The 20,242-nt window shown below is 42.6% G+C and overlaps 1 protein-coding gene across 7 annotated transcripts in view; it reads left to right on the top strand.

Moving 5' to 3' along the window:
• The window catches only part of NRXN3 (neurexin 3), a 993,270-nt gene that overhangs the window by 234,653 nt on the left and 738,375 nt on the right, over positions 1–20,242 (top strand). For all 7 annotated transcript variants that reach the window (XM_080594088.1, XM_080594091.1, XM_080594092.1 and 4 more), the window contains one exon: positions 18,288–18,589. In XM_080594088.1, the coding sequence (XP_080450214.1) occupies positions 18,288–18,589 (302 nt within the window). The remainder of the gene's footprint in view (positions 1–18,287; positions 18,590–20,242) is intronic.

Raw genomic sequence — 20,242 nt, forward strand, 5'->3', positions numbered from 1 at the left:
CCTGGGGGACACCACTAGTGACCGGCCTCCAACCAGATTTGACTCCATTCACCACAACTCTCTGGGCCCGGCTATCCAGCCAGTTTCTAACCCAGCGAAGCGTACGCCAGTCCAAGCCCCGAGCAGCCAGTTTCTTGAGGAGAATGTTGTGGGGAACTGTGTCAAAAGCCTTACTGAGGTCAAGGTAAACCACATCCACAGCCTTTCCCTCATCCACCAAGCGCGTCACTTGGTCATAGAAGGAGATCAGGTTCGTCAAGCAGGACCTGCCTTTCATAAACCCATGCTGACTGGGCCTGATCGCCTGCTTGCCCTGCAAGTGCCGCGTGATGACCCTCAAGATGATCTGCTCCATGAGCTTTCCTGGCACTGAGGTCAAACTGACAGGCCTATAGTTCCCCGGGTCTGCCCTGCGGCCCTTCTTATAGATGGGCGTCACATTGGCTAGCCGCCAGTCAACTGGGACCTCCCCCGATAGCCAGGACTGCCGATAAATGATGGAAAGCGGCTCGGCCAGCTCCTCCGCCAGTTCTTTCAGTACCCTCGGGTGCATCCCATCCGGCCCCATCGACTTGCGCACATCCAAGCTCCGTAGCAGGTCGCCAACCATTTCCTCATGGGTAGCGAAGGCCACATCCTGCTCCCCATCACCTTCCACCAGTTCAGGGCACTGGGTATCCAGAGAACAACCGGTATTGCCGCTAAAGACTGAGGCAAAGGCGGCATTAAGCACCTCAGCCTTTTCCTCATCCTTAGTAACTAGGTTTCCCCTCGCATCCAGTAAAGGATGGAGATTCTCCTTAGTCCTCCGTTTCGCGTTGATATATTTGTAAAAGGATTTTTTGTTGTCTTTAACGGCAGTAGCCAGGTTGAGCTCCAGATGAGCTTTGGCCTTTCTAATTTTCTCCCTGCACAGCCTCGCTACATCCTTGTAGTCCTCCTCAGTGGCCCCCCCTTTTTTCCAAAGATTATAAACCCTCTTTTTTCTGCTAAGCCCAAGCCGCAACTCTCTGTTGAGCCAGGCCGGTCTTCTTCCACGCCGGCTCGTCTTTGGACACGTGGGGACGGACCGCTCCTGTGCCATCACGATTTCCTTCTTGAGAAGCGCCCAGCCTTCCTGGACTCCTCTGCCCTTCAGAACCGCCTCCCAAGGGACTCGGCCAACCAGCGTCCTGAGCAGCTCAAAGTCAGCCCTCCGGAAGTCCAATACAGCAGTTTTACTGGTCCCCTTCCTGGCCTCGCCAAGAATAGAGAACTCTACCATTTCGTGGTCACTCTGCCCAAGACAGTTTCCGACCACCACATCTCCCACCAATCCTTCTCTGTTTGTGAAGAGAAGGTCTAGCGGGGCACCACCCCTGGTAGGTTCACTGACCAGCTGCGTCAGGAAGCTATCTCCCACGCTCTCCAGAAACCTCCTAGACTGCTAGGGTACTTGCACAACTATCAGAAATTGGAGTTGTTTCATGATTAAAATTGCCATCAAGGATCATTTTAGTCTTTTGGGGTCTGTCAGCCTCAGTTCTGTGAAATGAAATGAGTTGTGCACATATAAAACACACCGAGTCACCCAGGACTAGAGGTACTTTAGGAAGTTGCTACAATTCTCTTAAAAGCTTTGAAATGAGTCCTTAATTCACCTCCACTGAGAAGAAACATGGAATATTAGGGGCCAATGAGCTCGTGATATCAGGATGCAATAAAGTCTTTAGGTCAGCACAACTATTTGCTTGCTGATCATATCTACTTGAGACCTTTTCTTTTTCACAACTGTTCCTTGCAGAGGCCATTCAAGGAGGCGTGGCTGGTGAGGAAGGCAGCAGCTCTGCATGTAATATATAATAATAATAAAGAATGCTGCATCACGCTATGGTCAGATTAAGCAGACTGTAGAAATTTGTAATCTGGGTAGCAGACTGTTGCACAAAAATAGGAAAGTGAATTTCCAGAAATGTGCATACGCAGCAGCAGGAACAACTGTGATTCTCCATGTGCTGCAGGTGAGGGAGCTTAATGGTAAAACAGGTCAGGAAAATGTACAAAGCTTTGGTGTTGGTATCGACTGTTCACAGTGAGCTCCCTTGCTGCTTTGTCTTCCTGGAGTAAAGTTGCACAGTTACCCTTTGTTTCTTGGGTTAAAGTGCAGTTACAAGCCAGAAAAAGTTGTGTAAAATTGAAAAAAATAATATATATATATTCAACAGAACTTCCATGTGTTTTTTAGTTTTAATTGCCTGAGTGTAAGGATAAAACTGCATCTATATGTATATATAGATAGACTAATTATAAAAATTTATGTAATTATATATAATTTTCTTCCCTCTTATTTTTCTTAGCTCTGCAGAACCAACACAATTCTGGGGAAAAAAAAAGTTACCTTCTGTTCTGACACATGTATTAACAGAACAGCTTCTTAAAGTGTAATGTCAAGGCCACTTCTGCCAGCAGTCCTCCTTCAGTGGCCCCCTAGGAGGTCACGGCATTAGGAAGGTATGAGTAGAACTTGGTCTGCCACGTCTTTGTTGCTAGAGATAGTGTGCAGAGAGATCCTGGCTCGTCTGTGACTCTGCAAAGCGGTGGCAGACCTAGCAGTTATGGAGGGGGACGGACGGACAGGAGGACACAACAAACAACAACCCACCCACTTATTTTTATTTGAACTGAGCACATTTGATCAGATAGCTGTCAAGAGACAATTAACCCGGAGGCTCGGGAGGTTACTTTGGCAAAGTCAGTTTTCAGAATTGTCTTGTATTTTAAAAATAGGGATCCTTTCCACACAGCAGGGGCTTAAACGGTCCTTAACCCTGACCATACACGAGATTATGCAAGGGTTTGCCCTGGGGGTCTTGACCAAAACTGCCCGCCCTCCTTCCCCAACCCCCTGGCCAGCTTTCAGCTTGAAAATGGCAAGACCCCAGTGGCAGTGGGTTAATGGAGTTGTTAAAATGTGGCAACATGGAGAAGAGGGACAACACTTTGCTAAAATAAGGTTAGAAAATATTTATAAAGTATACAAGTCCCCCTGGTGTTTAGATTAAAATGAGTCTTTGCTATTAAATATATATATATATCCCCACCACAAAACCACAGAAATCAAGACCCTTCAGGGCAAACTCATCTCCAGGAAAATAATGGCAGCACCTTTCTGGACTCAGAGAAACACATTTTTCAACAGTAGTTATAACATAAGGGTTGTGTCACACTTCCTGCAGGGAGATTTGAAAAGTCATTTTTGCAGCAGCTGGGCATTGCTTGTATGAGTAAGAATTACATCAGTTCTGACCTTCTAACAATGGGCTTAAGGAAAATAACATGAACACAGGTACCAGCATGGTTGCTGTCTTACATCCAGTGGTATACCTTCACTGATTACCATAAAATTAGTCCGAATTTTTATTAAGGCCAGTGGGATCAGGATTTGGCTTATAGTACTGAAGAGAAGCTCTGGTTTTTATTTTTTTCTAATTGACATCCAGTATCAGAAACTATAGATGGTTTTAATAAGAGTGTTCTTTGCAGTAGGTTGAACTAACAAAAACAGCTGGGCTTATTCTTGGTGCTAAGTCATATCAAGGTGAAAGATGTTTCATTGATGGCATGAAGCTACAAATTTTGAATGAGCTAATAGAATAGCTGTGATTATTATTCTGAATAGTGTTGATCATTTCAGAATTTTACGAAAACAGGTGAGTTGAGAATTACTCTAAGATATTTACAGTATATATGCAGCATGAATTTGTAATGTGTTAAAATAAATATTTATATATCAATGTATATGCCATGTATATTATGTATGTATCTGTAGGTATATACAACATAAAAAGAGCCAAGAAATAATTCCAATCTTGATACAACTGGTTCAGTTAAAGACAAAATCAAAAGCAAACCAAAATGAAATATTTATTTTCAAAGTCTTTTTGGTTTGGTGGGGTTTGAAGAGAAGATTCTGTATATTTCTAGTAATTAGCTAAGCTGCTTTTTGCCTTAGTACCTTCTCTGTTCATTAGCATCTCTACCAGATAGAGATGCTAAACTGAACTAGTTACTGCCAAACCAGAGCGTTTACTGCACTGCTGCTGAGCTTCTCCCCCCTCTGACTTTTGTACCTCTTACTCCACTCCTGTTTATCAGTCTTGTCTCAATTTCGTGTAAAATCTTCAGAAGCGTGCTTATGTTTTCCACAAGTGCCTAGGTGAATAAGATGCTGTGTCCAGATGAGTTTTGTGGAGCTTCTGTCAAATTTTTATCCTCTGAACTTTCCTGAGTATTGCCTAGCCCCAGTTCTGTACACCCAGGGAGCTACTGAAATGGACAAGCAGGGGCTTTTTAGTGCAGTAACAGCAAAACCCCAAACGTTTGATAATGATGGGCAAAGCTGTCTTTTGCACATACAAGGAGACTATCATGAAAAAATTGCTGTGTTCAAGTTTGTATGTCATTTCTGTGTACCTAGCGTGTTTGCTCTTGAAGTCTGAGATATGCTGGTCTGATCTTCAAGCGTGTTGGTGACATGCAGCTATTACAGATTTCCTGTAATGTTAAAGAAGAGAGACTTCAGAAAATGCCAATTAAATGGTTTGACCTAGTCTCACCCTGAGCTGAGAACGCTGCAGGGTTTCTGGGAGCCTTCCTCTGGACCACTGCCTATACCATCTGCTTCATGTCTAGGTGCTCCTGCCCCCAGGAGAAGCCATCTCCTGCTTGCTTGGAACTGCAGCTGCACGCTTCATGGGGTGAGCCTCCCTGTTGGTAGAGGAGAGTTGTTGACAGGTTTTATCATTGCTGAGGTTCCTAACTCAGCTGAATGCTGTTTGGTTCTTCTAATGAATGTAATTATCTGTGTGCTGGTAGGAGCTAGTCCCACAACAGCAGAGGTATAGGATGGCAGAGCAGTGCTTGTCTTTGTCTTCTCTGCCTTGTGTAGTTGTTTTCTATTAAAGCTCCTTGCTGCTTCTGTCAGCTTTGCATGTATTTATATAGACATATATTTCTTTGTGCATGAGCTTAATACCATTAAATACCTCACAAGTGTTCCCTGTCCTCTTTGCTTTCCTTTTTTGTCTCACGTGGGCCTTGGTTTTGCGCACAGCTTTGCTACAGCCAAGCTGTAAGGGAGGTAATAAATCGTGTGCATGGCAAAATAAAGTGGAATCAAACCCCCGTATAGCTGCGCTCTGTTACTTTTATGTGCATCGCTCTTTCCCTTCTGCCTGTAGTGGTGTCGGCAATGGTCTAGCCTTCCCTTCCTCCAGCATTATGTTTTCAGCATGTGTTAATTGTTGTGGGGTAGGGGTTTTTCAGCGGCATGCGGTGGGAAAGGTCAGCTGTCAGAAACGAGCCTGTCCACAACTGATAAGGCATTCGAGAGATTGGATTTGACTCATTAAGCACCCTCCCTGTAGACATGGAGTCTGCTCTGCTGCAAGGGAAAAAAAAAAAAAAGGCAAGCAGGAAGGGAAAAAGCCCAGGATGGAGTTGGAGCATGCGCCTGTATGCCCTGGCACACCCTCCCCTTGCCCCCGACACGCTGCAGGAGCTTGGTGCGCTTCCACCACCTCCATCCCCGCACGCACCCTGCGTGTGTGTGTGCTTGTGCCCCGACGCTGCACACGTTCACTCCTGCAGTTACACCTACTCAGGGTGTATTCGTTTTCTCTGTGTACATGCAGGTGTGTAGGTTCTCAAGTGTGGGCTCCCTGAAGCTCTATGGGGAGGTGTGGTTCATGCCCTCGTACATGCACTGTGAGGAGTATGAGGGTGTTCGTTCTGCCCCGTTTTGTATGTGTGCATGTACAGCTGCTCTAACCTGGTTTTGTGCTTGTCGCTCTTGTAAACCTCTTCCCACTAATGTGTGCTTCCTTTCATGCTGTAACAAAGGGTAAAGCTCTTTCTGTGTGTGTATATATATATATATGTATGTATATGTCACATTTGTTTGGATGCGTTTTTCCTGCTTTTCTGGGTGAATGTGCTGTGCAGCCATACTGCTTGTATCTGCATATACATACACAGGCTGTGTAGACATAGCAGAAGCCTAATGTGTTTCCCATTGCATACAAATGCACATATTTTTGCCCCTAAATAATTACTGGCCAAAGCTGCTCTGCCAGCTTGTTAACAGTCCCTTGCCTGTGGCTTTGTTTTGAGAAGAATGATTGTGCCTCAAATTGGGTTTGGAGACTGCTACTTCCATAAACGCTCTTAATGATTTCTCACGACAAACATAAACGAAGGGTGGCGGTGATGCTTGGCAATGTGGTTCGGTAGCGTGGCAGTGCTGGGTTTGAGGCGTGCCCACTGCTTGGTGGTGCTGAGGCCCCGAGGAGCTGGTGGTACTGCAGTCTCCGCGGTGCCCGTCATGTGCACGGCTCTGCCCAGCTCCGCGTCTTTTCCCACCTCACCTTGGCTTTCACCTTCCTTCTCATCTCCCCTTTCCTGCAGGCATGGCTTTCAATACTGCTCTCTGGTATTGAAAAAGGATAATTTTGAGGATCATTATCGTGTTATTACAGTGATTAGCTTTAACTATTTCTCTATTCACACTTCGTGCTGGAAGGATGCCCACAGGGCTCCCTGCTCAGCAGCAAGCGTGACGCCTGCTGGAAGGCTGCAGCCAACGCAAGCGCGTGTGCCTACGCGTGCACACCTCTTGCACTGATGCCTGTCAGCTCCTGGCTTTCCAGCACCTTACTTTAAGATCTTCCACTAGTTTCCTAATATAATGCCCTTCCAAGGAAGTAGGAGTTTCTCTTCCCACCATGCTGCTTGGATCCAGTTAAGACCTGAATGCACTTCCTTTCTCTCTATCTTGGTCTCAGTCTTTTTTTGTTTGTTCCTGTGGTCAGTTTTGGAAGGCTCCCACCAGCTGTTCCTGTGTTTTTTCCCAAGTAGGACTGACACTGCTATGCGTGCAGGTAATCACTGAATGGTTTGGGTTGGAAGGGACCTTAAAGATCATCTTATTCCAACCCCCTGCCATGGGCAGGGACACCTCCCACCAGACCAGGTTGCCCAAAGCCCCATCCAGCCTGGCCTTGAGCACCTCCAGGGATGGGGCAGCCACAGCTTCTCTGGGCAACCTGTGCCAGTACCTCACCATCCTCTGAGGGAAGAATTTCCTCCTAATATCTAATCTAAATCTCCCTCTTTCTTAGTTTAAAGCCATTACTCCTTGTCCTATCTCTACGCTCCCTGACAAAGAGTCCCTCCCCAGCTTTCCTGTAGCCCCCTTTAGGCACTGAAAGGCTTCTGTAAGGTCTCCCTGGAGCCTTCTCTTTTCCAGGCTGAATGACCCCTACTCCCTCAGCCTGTCTTCAGGGAAGACAGCTATAGGTTTCTAACACTTCTTTCCCTAATGTTATGGCTTTTACCAAGGTCAGAAAGTTTGGAGATGACCTTATCTTCAGTATGGTAAAGAAAAAATATGCCAAACACACATCCTGTTTTGTTAGATTAATACTTGTGCTCTTGCATCTGCACCCATTAAGAAACAGATCTAAATACCTACCATTAGGATAAGTTTTTAGAGTTTGACTCTTTTTTTTAATAGACTAGAAGAGCAACAGTAGTGTGAAATTTGGGATTGCAACTAGGATTACTGTTGAAGAATAACGAATCTCTCTGAGCTGGTTAATATCATGTTGCTTGTTGGCATAAAACTTCACTTTTTTATTAAAAGAAAAAAAAAGCATGGTCCATGTAACTACATTTTTAGTCAGTAAAGTATGTGAGATAAAAAGATGGTGAGTGAACAGCTCAGCTGTACCCTTGCATGCTCTTACCCCTTGTGCTGCCATGCATGTTGCATGCATAACAGTGGAGGGGCAGTGTAACAGCCCTGCTGTAGTGACACCTGTGCAAAGAGTAAGGCTGGTGAATATGTTACATCTTGACTTTTATGTTCATGGTGCTGTGATGTTCTCTTCTCTGGTCAGTTTGCATTTTGCTGAATGTTCAGTCTGTGAGGAAACACTTCGTCTGGGTGTTACTTTCAAAGATTAGCATCGTTATGTTTCACAATGGTGCACTAGGAGAAGGGTAAACTAGGAGAAATTCAGAGCAAAATAAAAACATAGGAAAAAATAAACACAGCAGTAGTGGGAATTGTCCTCACCCATGCTCAGTGGTGAGGAACCTAAAGAAGTTCTTATGCCCAGTACATAGTCATGGGGTCTGAGCTCTTAACAAAATCAGTAACAATGCCTTGCTTTTCTTCCATGTACAGGAGCTTGGAAGGGAGGGGAGCAAAATTGTTCAGAGAAATGAAGAGGGTTAAAAAAGAAAAGCGTACTTAACTCAGCCAAAAGAAATTGAGAATTTATGTGAATATATCAAATTGTTTCAGGAAAATTATTTTTTTAAATTGATTTATTGAGCGCCACTTTTAAAGTAAACGTGTTTCATGCTTTTAGTGTGAAATGGAGCTCTGGTTTTTTACATTTTTTGAAGAAATGCATTTAAGGAAGTGCAAAACAAAAACGTTACATTTCACTTGGGGTCAAGCAAGATATTGTCACAGACTTGTTTTTTGTCTCTTTGGCCAGTTGATCGGAATATAAATAATGTGTACAGCTCTAAGCAGTTAGTGCCATAGTTAGCCTGATAATTGAAGTTTATTGTTTCTTTGCAAATGACAGGCCATGCAAATTGATAACAGTAGAGCTGTCTACACTTAACAGACAATGGAAAATACGTGAAGAGAGGGATACCCAGGACACTCTGTACACTGCAAATACTCTGAATGGACATGCAGCTTCTCCTCACAGCTGTGGAACTTTCCTTGTTTTGAAGACCAATTCTATTAAACTTCCAGAGCACTCTTTTCCCATAGATCTCAAGGACTTAACCTATATTTTTTGTTATCTTTGTAGTACAGATGGAGGCAGTTGAGGTTAATTAAGTGCCTCAGGTTGCACACTAAATCAGTGGCAAAGTCAGGGATAAAATGCTCAGGTCCTGACTCCTACACCTGTAGTTTGTCATTTAGAGCAATTTTGGTGGGCAATTTAAAAGATGGCTCAAAAAGATAATGTTACCAACCATATGCTGTAATCTTTTGTAGGCATATGCCATCTTATTTATTCATTTCCATTATTGTAGTACTAATACTTTTGTTGTAAAAGCGTTTTAGCTAAAAGGCTTTATGAAAGCTTTTTTTTTTTTTTTTTATCTATTTTGTGTGGTATTGAAGCAAATGATGCTGATGGCTTATTTCTGTAGCAAGTGGTTCATTCATGCAGGTTCGGATTCTTCTGAGACCCTTTTGTCTTCTGCTTCCCTTCAGAAACAGACAGAAAAGGTAACTTAGAGGGGCAGTAGCAGATGTGAGACTCATCTTATTGATGAATCTAGGTTTAAATAATCTGTGTATGTCAGGAGGTTTCCTGTGATACATCTGATGCTGTTTATCCTATCAGATGAGGTTTCATTGAAATAACTAATATGCTGTTGAGTAAAGAAGAGTTTTCCAGGATTGAGGAGCAAAATAGCTTTTCATTGGTGTGAATTCAGATTTGTTTAGGTGGCTGTGAACTGAAACTGTACTTCCAATAGATGCATACTCCAAAAAATTAAAGCTGTCATCCTTCTAAAAAGGCTGTTAGCTATGTCATAGATATGAGAACGTGATATGTGGAAACTGCTTATACATTTTCATCAAAAGCCTAGGGGATTCCTTTGGGTTATAGATACAGTCACTGTCATTTCTCTTTGCTTTCAGTCTCTGCTGCTCGGTGGCAAAACTGGCCAGTAGAGGTAAATCACTTTGTGGGGCTGGCTGTGGGAATCTTAGGCAGCTTTTGCAGTGCAGGGAGTCAGAGTCTCCTCTTTGCTGGAGCCAGCCCAAAGGGCATTGTCCAATGACACAGCCAGTAGCACACAAAGATTGAGCCCGGGCCTCTGGAGCTCCAGTACAGTATCTCCAGAGAAAGCAGTTCTTACTCCTGTTTTCGTTGGGAGCTCCAGAGTTCAGATGAATAGTAGATTAGTCAGGTTTGACAGAAAGATGAGCATTCGTTGTATCATTGTTTCCTTGATCTCTTCTGAGCTTCAGTTTGTGGACCTTGTCACAAGCATTCTCATCTAGACCTGACGGGTAATATGTGAAGCAGCTGATAGTGGAGAAGAGGGCATGACTCATGCCAGGCGGCTGGCGTTCTCTGGTGTAAGTTAATCCTTCCTTTGCTCTTACTGGTGAGATGAAAGTGGTAAGATCAGAGCTGCTACAGCATGTGCAAAATTGGGGATCAGCACTGAGAGAGCCCAGTCTTGAGTGCCTCTCACCATTGCATTGGGCTCCTAGGCTAACGTTGTTCTTCACATCTCTTAAACGTGGTGAGAGATGTCCTCCATTGATTCTTATCTACAAAGTTTCTGATGTCGTTACTGTGATTCTTCTCTGCTTCCAAATTCCTAATTATGTGGAGACTATAAGTGAGAATGAGGGGACTGAGGAAACAATAAATAACACTATTTCAGGAAAATCAAACATTACCTAGTATGGTTTAAACCTAGTAAGCATTTAGGAAACTACTGTTTTTACTGTGGCACTCCAGCTCAGCACTTAGTTTTCTCCATTTTAACATAATTCTATGATTTTACAGTCAACATTTTCAAAAAGCAAAAATTCTTTTTCTTCTGAAAAATTATTCATAATAATTTCCTTGAAGTTATAAGTGATGTTCTTTCAGTAAGGTTTTACCAGTTCAGTCAGTTTAACCATCTCATTATGCCATTAAGATGACTTAGATAGTCCTACTTTACAGTTTGTGGAATATAAATGCTGTATATGATACGACTCTCAAAGCTTGCACATATCAGCATCACTGTGGGTGAAGCTTAGAAGATGCTTTGTACATAGAAGAATGATTCAATATTTTTCATATACATGAATAATTAAATAAACTCTGTAATACTTTCCAAACAAATATTTGCTTTTGACTACTGAGAGCAGAAAAGTGTGAGATAGCAGGCACGGGACCTTCTGAGAGGATTTGATAAGTGCTGTCACTGATTCGATTGGGTGGTGTGAAGCACAGTCAGACTACGAAAAAAAAAAAACAAAACCCAAACTATTTGGGTACATTTTCTTTTCCTGCTTAAAGGCTAGACAAGAGGAATGCAATAAAAGGCCCTGGACAATTTAGTGGAGGATGCAATAATCTCCTGCTTAGCTGTTCCTGGAGTCTGTCTCCCTCTCTTTAAAGTAACGGTCTAATTATTATTAAACAATCCAGCTTTGTTTTAATAATGTGAATCTGAATGAGCTGCTTCGCTTCTGAGGGCTTTCGTTAGGATTTCAGCATTCAGGCACTGGACAGCTCTTTCAGAGGGCTGATGGAAATAGTTCACCTTTTTTGTCCTTCAGAAGTGCTAGCTGACTTATTTTTTGTGACATTTGATGTACAATTTCTCCTCCCCTAACCTCTAAGGGAACATCAGATACATGTGAAAGTGACTCAGAGAGCATAAATCTTTCATTGTTCTGCGACATATTTGAGGATCGTAGATATTATAGGTGACTCCCAGGGCAACCCTTCTGCCCAGAACAGAATTACCTCTTAGCAGATTTCACGGGGTTTTGCCCACGCTGGGATTCCACCCCATCCCTGAGGAGGTGATGCTGTGATCTCTCAAAGCTCATCATCTACAATAGCTTCTAAGTCTATTTTCTCCTTGTTTCATACTGTTCGTAGCTAGAATTTATTCTTTCCTGACTTCACTATGACTCAGGTCGAAAGATTTCTTTCAGCTCAGTTAGAATTTTAAAACTTTAGGGGTATTGTTGTCAGTAAGAATTAATATAGAAAAGGGGAAAAGATGTATACTCTGACACTGTGATATTTAGTTATGTCCATACCCAGCTATATAGTGACAAAGCAGGAATACCTGGTAATGTGAACAGCACAGGAAGATTGCCACAAAATTTCTCCCCCCAAAGCTCCCAGTTCAGTTTACTTGCTGGGATCATTATCTTACCCGTTCATCTGGTCAGAAATAAATTAGATTGTTTCCCTGCCATGCTGCTGAAAGCACAGCTGATGCCCAAGTGCCCTAAGTTCATAGGCACTGAGTACTGTGGCTCTGCTGCAGTACCCCACTGATGCTGCTAGCGTATCCGCAGGTGAGGAAGGCCCATCCTGCGAGCAGCAGGACTAATGCCATCAGTGGGAGATGCTGCCTTTTTTTTTTTTCCTTTTCCCTCTTCATATTTAGGCCTTCTGCATATCTGCGTTTTAAAACGTTGTGTTATATTTTTGTTGTGCTGGCTTGGTGACCTATCCACAATATATTTTGAGCACATGGGTATTTTTTCTTGTGGTCTGGATTCCTGGTCAGTTTAACTGGAAGATTTTTTTTTTTCTGTCTGCCATGGTGGAAGGCCATAGTGAATTGTAATGGTAATGGTTCTGTTGTCAGTGGCCAACTTTAGAAGCAGATTTTTCATAAGGTAAGTTTTGTACCTGTAGGATTTTCCCAAGTTGCAGAGAACCATTAAATGCCAGGGAGAAAAGGGCCCAGTAAAAACTGTTTTACATATTACATATGGACTCGTTCGACAGAAGGTCAAAGGAGTAACCAGCTGTTCTGCTGCCTCCATCAATAACATGTTCCGTTTTGGCAGAGAAGCCTGACACTTAGCAGTGTTAGGCCGTCCCTAGATTATCAGACAGCACCAGCTTTTCAGTGCAGAGCACAGCAAACCTCTCAGATAAGGTAAATCCCACCAAACACTGGAGTGGTTATTAATTCTGAAGCAGTGCAGAGAGTTAGCTGTTCTCGCTGACAAAAGACGTGCTCCAATGTTGGCTGTAAACCAGAGCCCAGTGAGACAGGGACTGCCTCGGAGTACACCTGCAGTACAGTGGGCTTTGAGAGGAGGTGAGCAGGTGAGCAGTTGCCTTCTGTTTTTAAGAGAACTACCTGAAGTTTTCTTTAGGAGACTTCAAGAAAGTTACTCTCCCTTTTTTATGTTTTTCTAAATATTTTCTAGTTGTCTGAGGCCAGAAATCCTAACTGTGACATGAGATGCTGCTTTTGTTGAGTATTAAACTTGCTACCCATGGGCAGAATCAGTGCTTCTTGGACTTGTTATTTCCAGCTTTAAGAGCCTATTTATTTTCAGGTATCCTCCAAAACTTTGTAGGCTCTGCAGTCTTTGCTGGGGTGGCTTCCTGACACTACTGGGAAAAACGAGAACTTGCTTTTCCTCCACGAATATGCGAGAATGTATCGAATGAGCCCAAGACGGGGAGCTAGGAGGTCCTGAACTCAAACACTACTTCTGTTACTGATTTTGTTGTTGTTGTTGGCTATGAGTAAATCTGTCAAAATCTGTGCATTCCCTTTTTTATACATGAGTCAAAATGTCAAGGTTTCTCTAGTTTCTAGTGATGTGAATTTTGAATATTTGAGTCATCCTTTGTAAGAAGAGTTTTGATAAGAGCACACAGCAACAGCTTTTCACATGAAAACAAAACAAACAACAACAAAACAACAAGGAATTTAAAAGCTACCAGCTGGCTCTCCTGAGTGGGCAGTGTGGCCATATACAGTATGGGAAGATCCCTGGTCTTTACCTGTCCTGAGAGCTGAGACTTGGCAAACTCTGGAGTTCCTGTAGGGATGAGAAGAGCCAGCAGCTTGGCTCAGGTAGTTGTTGGCCGTGCTTTTGTTTCTGCTCTTGCTATCAGTCTGTAGCACGTAATGGCAGCTGATCTGGGTATTTGAACAGGAATAGATCTGAGACTTGCCAAATAAATAGGCTTTGCAGTGGGGTAGTAGTGGTGACTGCTTAATGTGCTAGCTGTGCGTGTTAGTGATCAGTCAGAAAAGGCTAATGTTCTCCTCCTTCTCAAAGCCAAGGGATGACTCCATTCATTCCAGGAAAAGGTCCGTGGTGGTCATTTTGAAGATCCTAGGTTTCAGTTCTACTCTGGTGATTTCTGAGAGTCTTTGAACATGCCAAGGGTTAAGTCTGAATGTTAAGTTTCATACATGTCTCAGAGGTCTGCAAATCCCAGCTGTTGCAGAGAATTCAGTCATGAATGTGTTTTAAAATAAATAATAGGGTTAGATTAATGTTAACAAATGAAATGGAAAATTTAATTGCTTACATCTGCCAAGTAACCTACTTTCACATTCTGATTTTTGTATTTCTACCTAATATTAAGTGAGTTAAAAATTAAATCTTGAGAATTATATATAAGTCAAGAGTTTGCAAACATATTCTAAATGCTGTTTTAAATAAACTTTATTTTTGATGCAGTGGAAAACAGCTGCATTACCACACTTGAACAGCTAGATCATTGCTTCAAGGTAATGTCATTTATGTATGCAGAGTGTTGCATCCCAGCAAAACCAGGGTTTATTCTATTGTTCCATGTAATATAAACCAGGGATTTCTGTTGACACGGATTTGGGTCTTACATTTAGCTATTTTAGTTTAGGTGCCTTGATATGCTGCAGAAACTCTTTTGGTACAATAGCACTGTTTAAGGAATATGAAAGCCATAAGTACTACAGGGCAATTTGATATAATTCTTTGAGCCCTTAGCATCTGATCCCCTTTTTGTGGAAAGTCTGTGGAGCCTTCAGAAACGTGCATCACAAAGGTCACTAGTTAACAAATGGCTCACAACTCCTTGGTCTTACGTATATCACCAGGCTGTGCCCAAAAGTACACGGAGATACTCTGAGATCTGCAGCCCACTCAGGGCTTTTTTCTTCTAAATAATACATTGTGAAGAGAACCTATATGTGTTTTCCCATCACTTGCTCTCTGTTGGTTCTCACGTGCCTTCTGGTCACAGGCATTGCATACATCAGAGCATCCTAACATGCAGGCCAGCATGGAAAGGTTGTGCTTGATAAAAGCCTTTCATGTGCCAGGGCATGACAGCTGTGTCAGGCTGCTGCTGTGCTGTAGCTTGGAGGAACGCGCAGTCAAGCTCTTTGGAGCTTGGAGCCTAATCTGTGCACTAAAGCCTTTAATGTGGCCATGTGCTTAGGTCCGCAGACAGCAGTTAAGGAATTAGTGGTTCAGAGAATGTATTTTACAGGGTATATTGACCTTGGGAGTTGTACTCATGGAGGGGGACAGTTGTGAAGTCTGATCGGCCTGGGAGCCCCAGGGAGATCTGAGAGTTGTGGTCATTTGCAAATTTGAATATTTATCCAGAGCAACCTGGGGAGGAAGAAAGAAACTTATGACAATATATAAAACAGAAGTAGGTCATGTTCTACCAAACCTCTTTGATATACCTGCAGGGAATAAGGATGCAAAGATGGATCAGGTGTGGGGTCCCATTTCTGATGGTGGTAAGCAACAGCTGACTGGAAGAAACAGGCAGGTGATGTAGTTGCACACAGGGGTGGGTTGATAGTACCTTGCATTAAAACCACTGGTAAGAGTAAGAATGTAAGAGTTATCTCTCTCTGAGTTTTCTATGCCTTGGCTTGATGAGTCTGCTGTGGTTGCCTTAAATTACCACTTAGATTTCTAATCTACTCTTTGCCTCCTCCTTTGTACTGAGTAGACCAGTGAGATTTTGTCTAAGTGGTTGAGCAACTGTAAATGAGCCCTGTTAATATGTCTTGTAGTGAGTGAACAAGCAACTACCCATGCCCCCCTGCCCCAACGACATGAAATGTGTGTTCAGTGCCTCATAGATCTGTGGCTGTGGGAAAATGGCTCAGTCGTAATGATTGTGTTTGACTCCTGCCCTCAGACGCCAGCTCTGTGATCAGAATTACTTGCAGGTGTATAGAGCATGTGTCTGACTTGATTGTAACACATTTCCTTCCAATGCATCAGAAGTGACTAGGCAGGGGAATTATCATTGTGGAGAGTGTTGTTAAGTTCTTGCCTCTGACTTTCAGAATTGCAATCAATATCAGCCCTGTGCTTAGGCTGGTTGTGCATTGACACAAGCATATGCACTGCACTCCTTGGTGGTAGTTCAGCATATTCAGAATAGAATCACTGAATCAAGTAATTTGGAAGAGACCTCCAAAGGCCCAACCACTTGCTTAGAGCAAGTCCAATTAGAGCAGACAGCTCAGGAGCACGTGCAGTCAAGTTTTTGGTGTTCTCAAGGATGAAGGTTTCAGAGCTTTTCTAGGTCTTTCCTAATGTTGGGCCATCCTCAAGGTGAAACATTTTTTTCATATAGAATCAAAATTTCTCATGTTCCAGTTGTGTCAGTTGCCTCTTGACCTCCTTCTGCACACGTCTGAGATGAATTTGGCTCTCTCTTCTCTCTGCTCTCCCAGTTAAGTAGCTGTAGAGAGCACCAAGGTTTCCCCTGAGCTCTCTCTCCTTAAAGCTTTACAAACCCAGCTCTCTCAGCCTCTCCACACCTATCACCTTCTCCAGCACCTTAAGCATTATGGTAACTCTGTGCTGAACGCACCACAGAATATTGAAGCTATTTTTATACTGGGGAACTCAATACTGGGCAGAGGACTCCTGATGGGATCTAACAAGTCTCTTAGGAAGAATTGCTCTCCCTGGCCTGCAGGTTGCATGCTGCTAATCCAGCCCAGGATGCACTTGATCATCTTTGCTGAAAGGGCACACAGCTGACTTGTGTTCGGCTTGTCCTCTAGGACCCCCAGGTCTTTCTCCATAAAGCTGCTGTTGAGCCAGGTGGCTCCCAACTTGTACTGTTGTAGAGTAGTTTGTCTTACTGTTTGCTCACAGGGGTGTATAGACACACAGACTTTCATAAGCATAAGCACACGTTACTGCTGCTTTCAAAGTGCTCAGATTTTTAATGAGTTTATTCTGTGATACCCTCAATTGAGATAGCAGAAGTGTGTGCTTAAAACAACCCTATCACTTGAGGATGATATATGTTCTTGTTGCAACACTGCTGTTTTGTCAGTACTGTTTCATGCTGCGAGGGCACAGATTTCATCACACAGTTGTTTTTCAAGAAAGGCTATGACAAGTATTTTCCCTTTAGTCTTGTACTAACAAATTCTGGCTAATCTGTATTAGGATTACTAAATGAGACAAAATGAAGCAGAAAAACACTACTAATGTCAATGGCAATACCACCAGCACTTGCCTTATGCCATGGATTGTAAGCAATGATGGTTTGACTGCTTGTACCATATTGATGCTCAGAGTTCATGCTCAGAATTGCTTTTGTTGCTGGGAGTCAGAAAGCATATGGAGTGGGCAGATCTGTAGGTCTATCTAGACTCCATTGTACATACAATTTTCTACTAGATTGCATGAGTAGGAAGGGACTACAGACAGTCCTCCTGGAAGCTTTACCATCACAGTCCCCTGTTCCTTCCACTAGGCAAGATGAGGGTACCTGGCTGACTTGGGCCACACCAGTGCAGTATCGTGGAGGAACTGATTCTGAGTGACCCTGGAATCGCAGGTAGCAGGAGGTAGATTTCCAGCTCATGCCAACAATTTTGGGGTGTTCAAATGCTGCCTTTGGTTGCTAAGAGATGGATTCAGTGGTTTCCCCTACGGTACATAAATGAAATCTGTTTATTCATTTTTATAAAACGAGGAAATAATTAATGTCACATGCTATGAAAAATCGCCCATGTTTATTTTTGCTATATTAAAAGCATGCCTAGTAAAGATTCTCTGGATAAGGTGATCGGACAAAGTTCTGGGACATGTTTACCAACAGTATTATTTCTTACAGCTGTGGACAAATGTGTGTTGTGTGACTTCTCTCATACTTTCAAAGAAGGAAACTATAGGACGCTTTGGCTTTCTTGTCTGCTTGATCTCATTAAGTTGAAAGAAAGGGGAAGTTCTGTGGAGATTATATTTTGGTGCCTATCTTAGATTGCCTAGCAGATAGGTTAAAAGCAGACCATTGAATTCAGCAAGGAAGCTAAATATCAGTATTTGGGAGACTTTGGTTCCTCTTGGAACAACATGTGATGGTCATGTTGTTAATATCAGAATTTTCTATCATTCTCCTGATAAGGATGTACAGTGTCTTTTAGCAGTGTCTTTAAATGTACTTATTCTAGGCTCTGCTGCACACTTGTGAATGGTCCCTGCGGTGGCAGTGCTGCAGTGAAACTGAAAACATAGCACTGAAATTTATGGGTACCGAGGACCCTGCTGTTAATTCTCTTGATAGCCATACTGCAACAGGAGCCGTACAGTCATTAGCATGTCATGATATATGGCTGTACAGAACATTAACAGTGCTGTGGGAATTCTCAGAAATTTCATAGCTGGCTTCAATCTTTCCTTGGCTAATGACTAAACAGTTCTTCTGTTTCCCTTCTTTTTCCAGCGCGAGATGAGAACATGGCCACTTTCCGTGGTTCCGAATACCTTTGCTATGACCTGTCTCAAAACCCCATCCAGAGCAGCAGCGATGAGATCACTCTGTCCTTCAAGACGTGGCAACGCAACGGGCTCATTCTGCACACCGGCAAGTCTGCTGATTATGTCAACCTGGCCCTGAAAGACGGCGCGGTCTCGCTGGTCATTAACCTGGGGTCTGGGGCCTTCGAGGCCATTGTGGAGCCTGTCAATGGCAAATTCAATGACAACGCGTGGCACGACGTTAAGGTGACGCGCAACTTGCGGCAGGTAATGGTGATGGGGAGAAAATGCTGGGGAAAACTGTTCTATTTTGACAGGGGCAAAGTGGAGGGGAGTAATGGGGATGTTTGGTGGGATTGCTGGAGTTTCTCCTTCTCTGGATATCAATATCTAAAGGACAATGAAAAAAACGTTAGTTAATGGGAATTTATCCCCAATGTGATATCTTCATTTCCACTTTATTAATTTTCTGTTTTTCTTGGTTTGATTTAATAATAATCTTGTGCCATAACTTTACTTTCATCTCCCTTTTTCTTTTCTCTATTTTTGTTCTGCATTTTTTATTTTATTATTTCCTTAATTATGATTCAATCTTATCAGTAATATTCTTGTTGCGTTTAATTACTGTGGGAATGGAATCTTTTTTTTCTAGCAGCCAACGCTCTACACCTCTATCCTTTTTCTTTAATTTTTGTTAATTTGTCTAGCCATTGCCATGACATCATAATTCTAATTCTGGAAATCTTTATTTTTCCTTTACTTTTTTTTTCTTTTGTGTGTGCATGCAAGTGTGCAGGTATGCAGGCTGGTGGGTATGTGTGTAATTATTTTACCTTTATAGCTTTTGAATTAATTGGCCTGAGTCTTTGAGTCTTCTTGATTCTCTGTTCTTCTTTTCTTCTTGTTTATTTTTCCCATTCTTTCTATAATGAGATTCTACTTTATTTCTTGTGTCTCTGCCTATGAGACTCTTCCGTTGGCTGTGAGGACTGGAAAAGTGGAAGGATCAAAAAAGCCAATGAAACCCAGACCAATCCAACACCCTACAATTCCACTTTGGAAAAGTTTTGTCTGATTTTACCACTGTAATTTTGCGCATTTGCATGCTGCCTTTCTAAGCAGACAACTCTACCAGGTGACGTATTTGGTAGTAGGCTAGCCTTAAAATCCTGAAGCCTTCCTTATGAAATATAAATTCCGACATAAATAGATAAGATAAAATTAAATAACCTTGCTCTGAAAGTTAGTGAATATATCAAGTCACTCCACGTGATAAATGGGGTTTACACTGTGGATAGGAGTTATTTGGTGTCATGCTGATCGGTAGAGGCAGCAGAAATAGCTTGTAAACTGAAATTTTAAAATCGATTTGTGACAAAGAAGTGATCTATTTGCTCATTAATGTGAATATTAACACAACCTTTAATAGTTTTATTCAAGTTAATGTAACATCTTTTGCTGAGAAAACAGCTTTTGTGGTAACGTTTTACAGTAGTGGAAAAAAAAAAAAAGGTATGAGTATAGGTCTATCTGTGAGTATCAGTGCCAGGGACCAGAAACAGTCTTTACCAACAGATGTTAGTGGATAATTTCTGTTGTGGCTATTTTACATCTGTCTGTTAAATATTTGGGTTTGAGGGTAAAGGTCTTTCCTATGTGAATTCCTATATTTCTACATTTTCAGGATGTTTGGTGGTTTGATGACAAATCTGTTGCCAAACTTTCATGAGACTGCAGGGTTCTTGCTGATGGCAGGATTAGTCTATTTTCACTAGTTTATACGCAGATGCAGATTTAATTTCTAATGCAGTGGATGGGTCTTAATGATCCTATTTTTTGCAAATGCTCCCATCAGTCTAGTACAGGGAGATACACCAACTGGTTGAGGTCTGTCAGTCTGGAAGGGCCCAAAATACTGCT

Source organism: Anser brachyrhynchus (assembly GCF_964034855.1).
Source record: "Anser brachyrhynchus genome assembly, chromosome: 5".
Lineage (NCBI taxonomy): Eukaryota > Metazoa > Chordata > Aves > Anseriformes > Anatidae > Anser > Anser brachyrhynchus.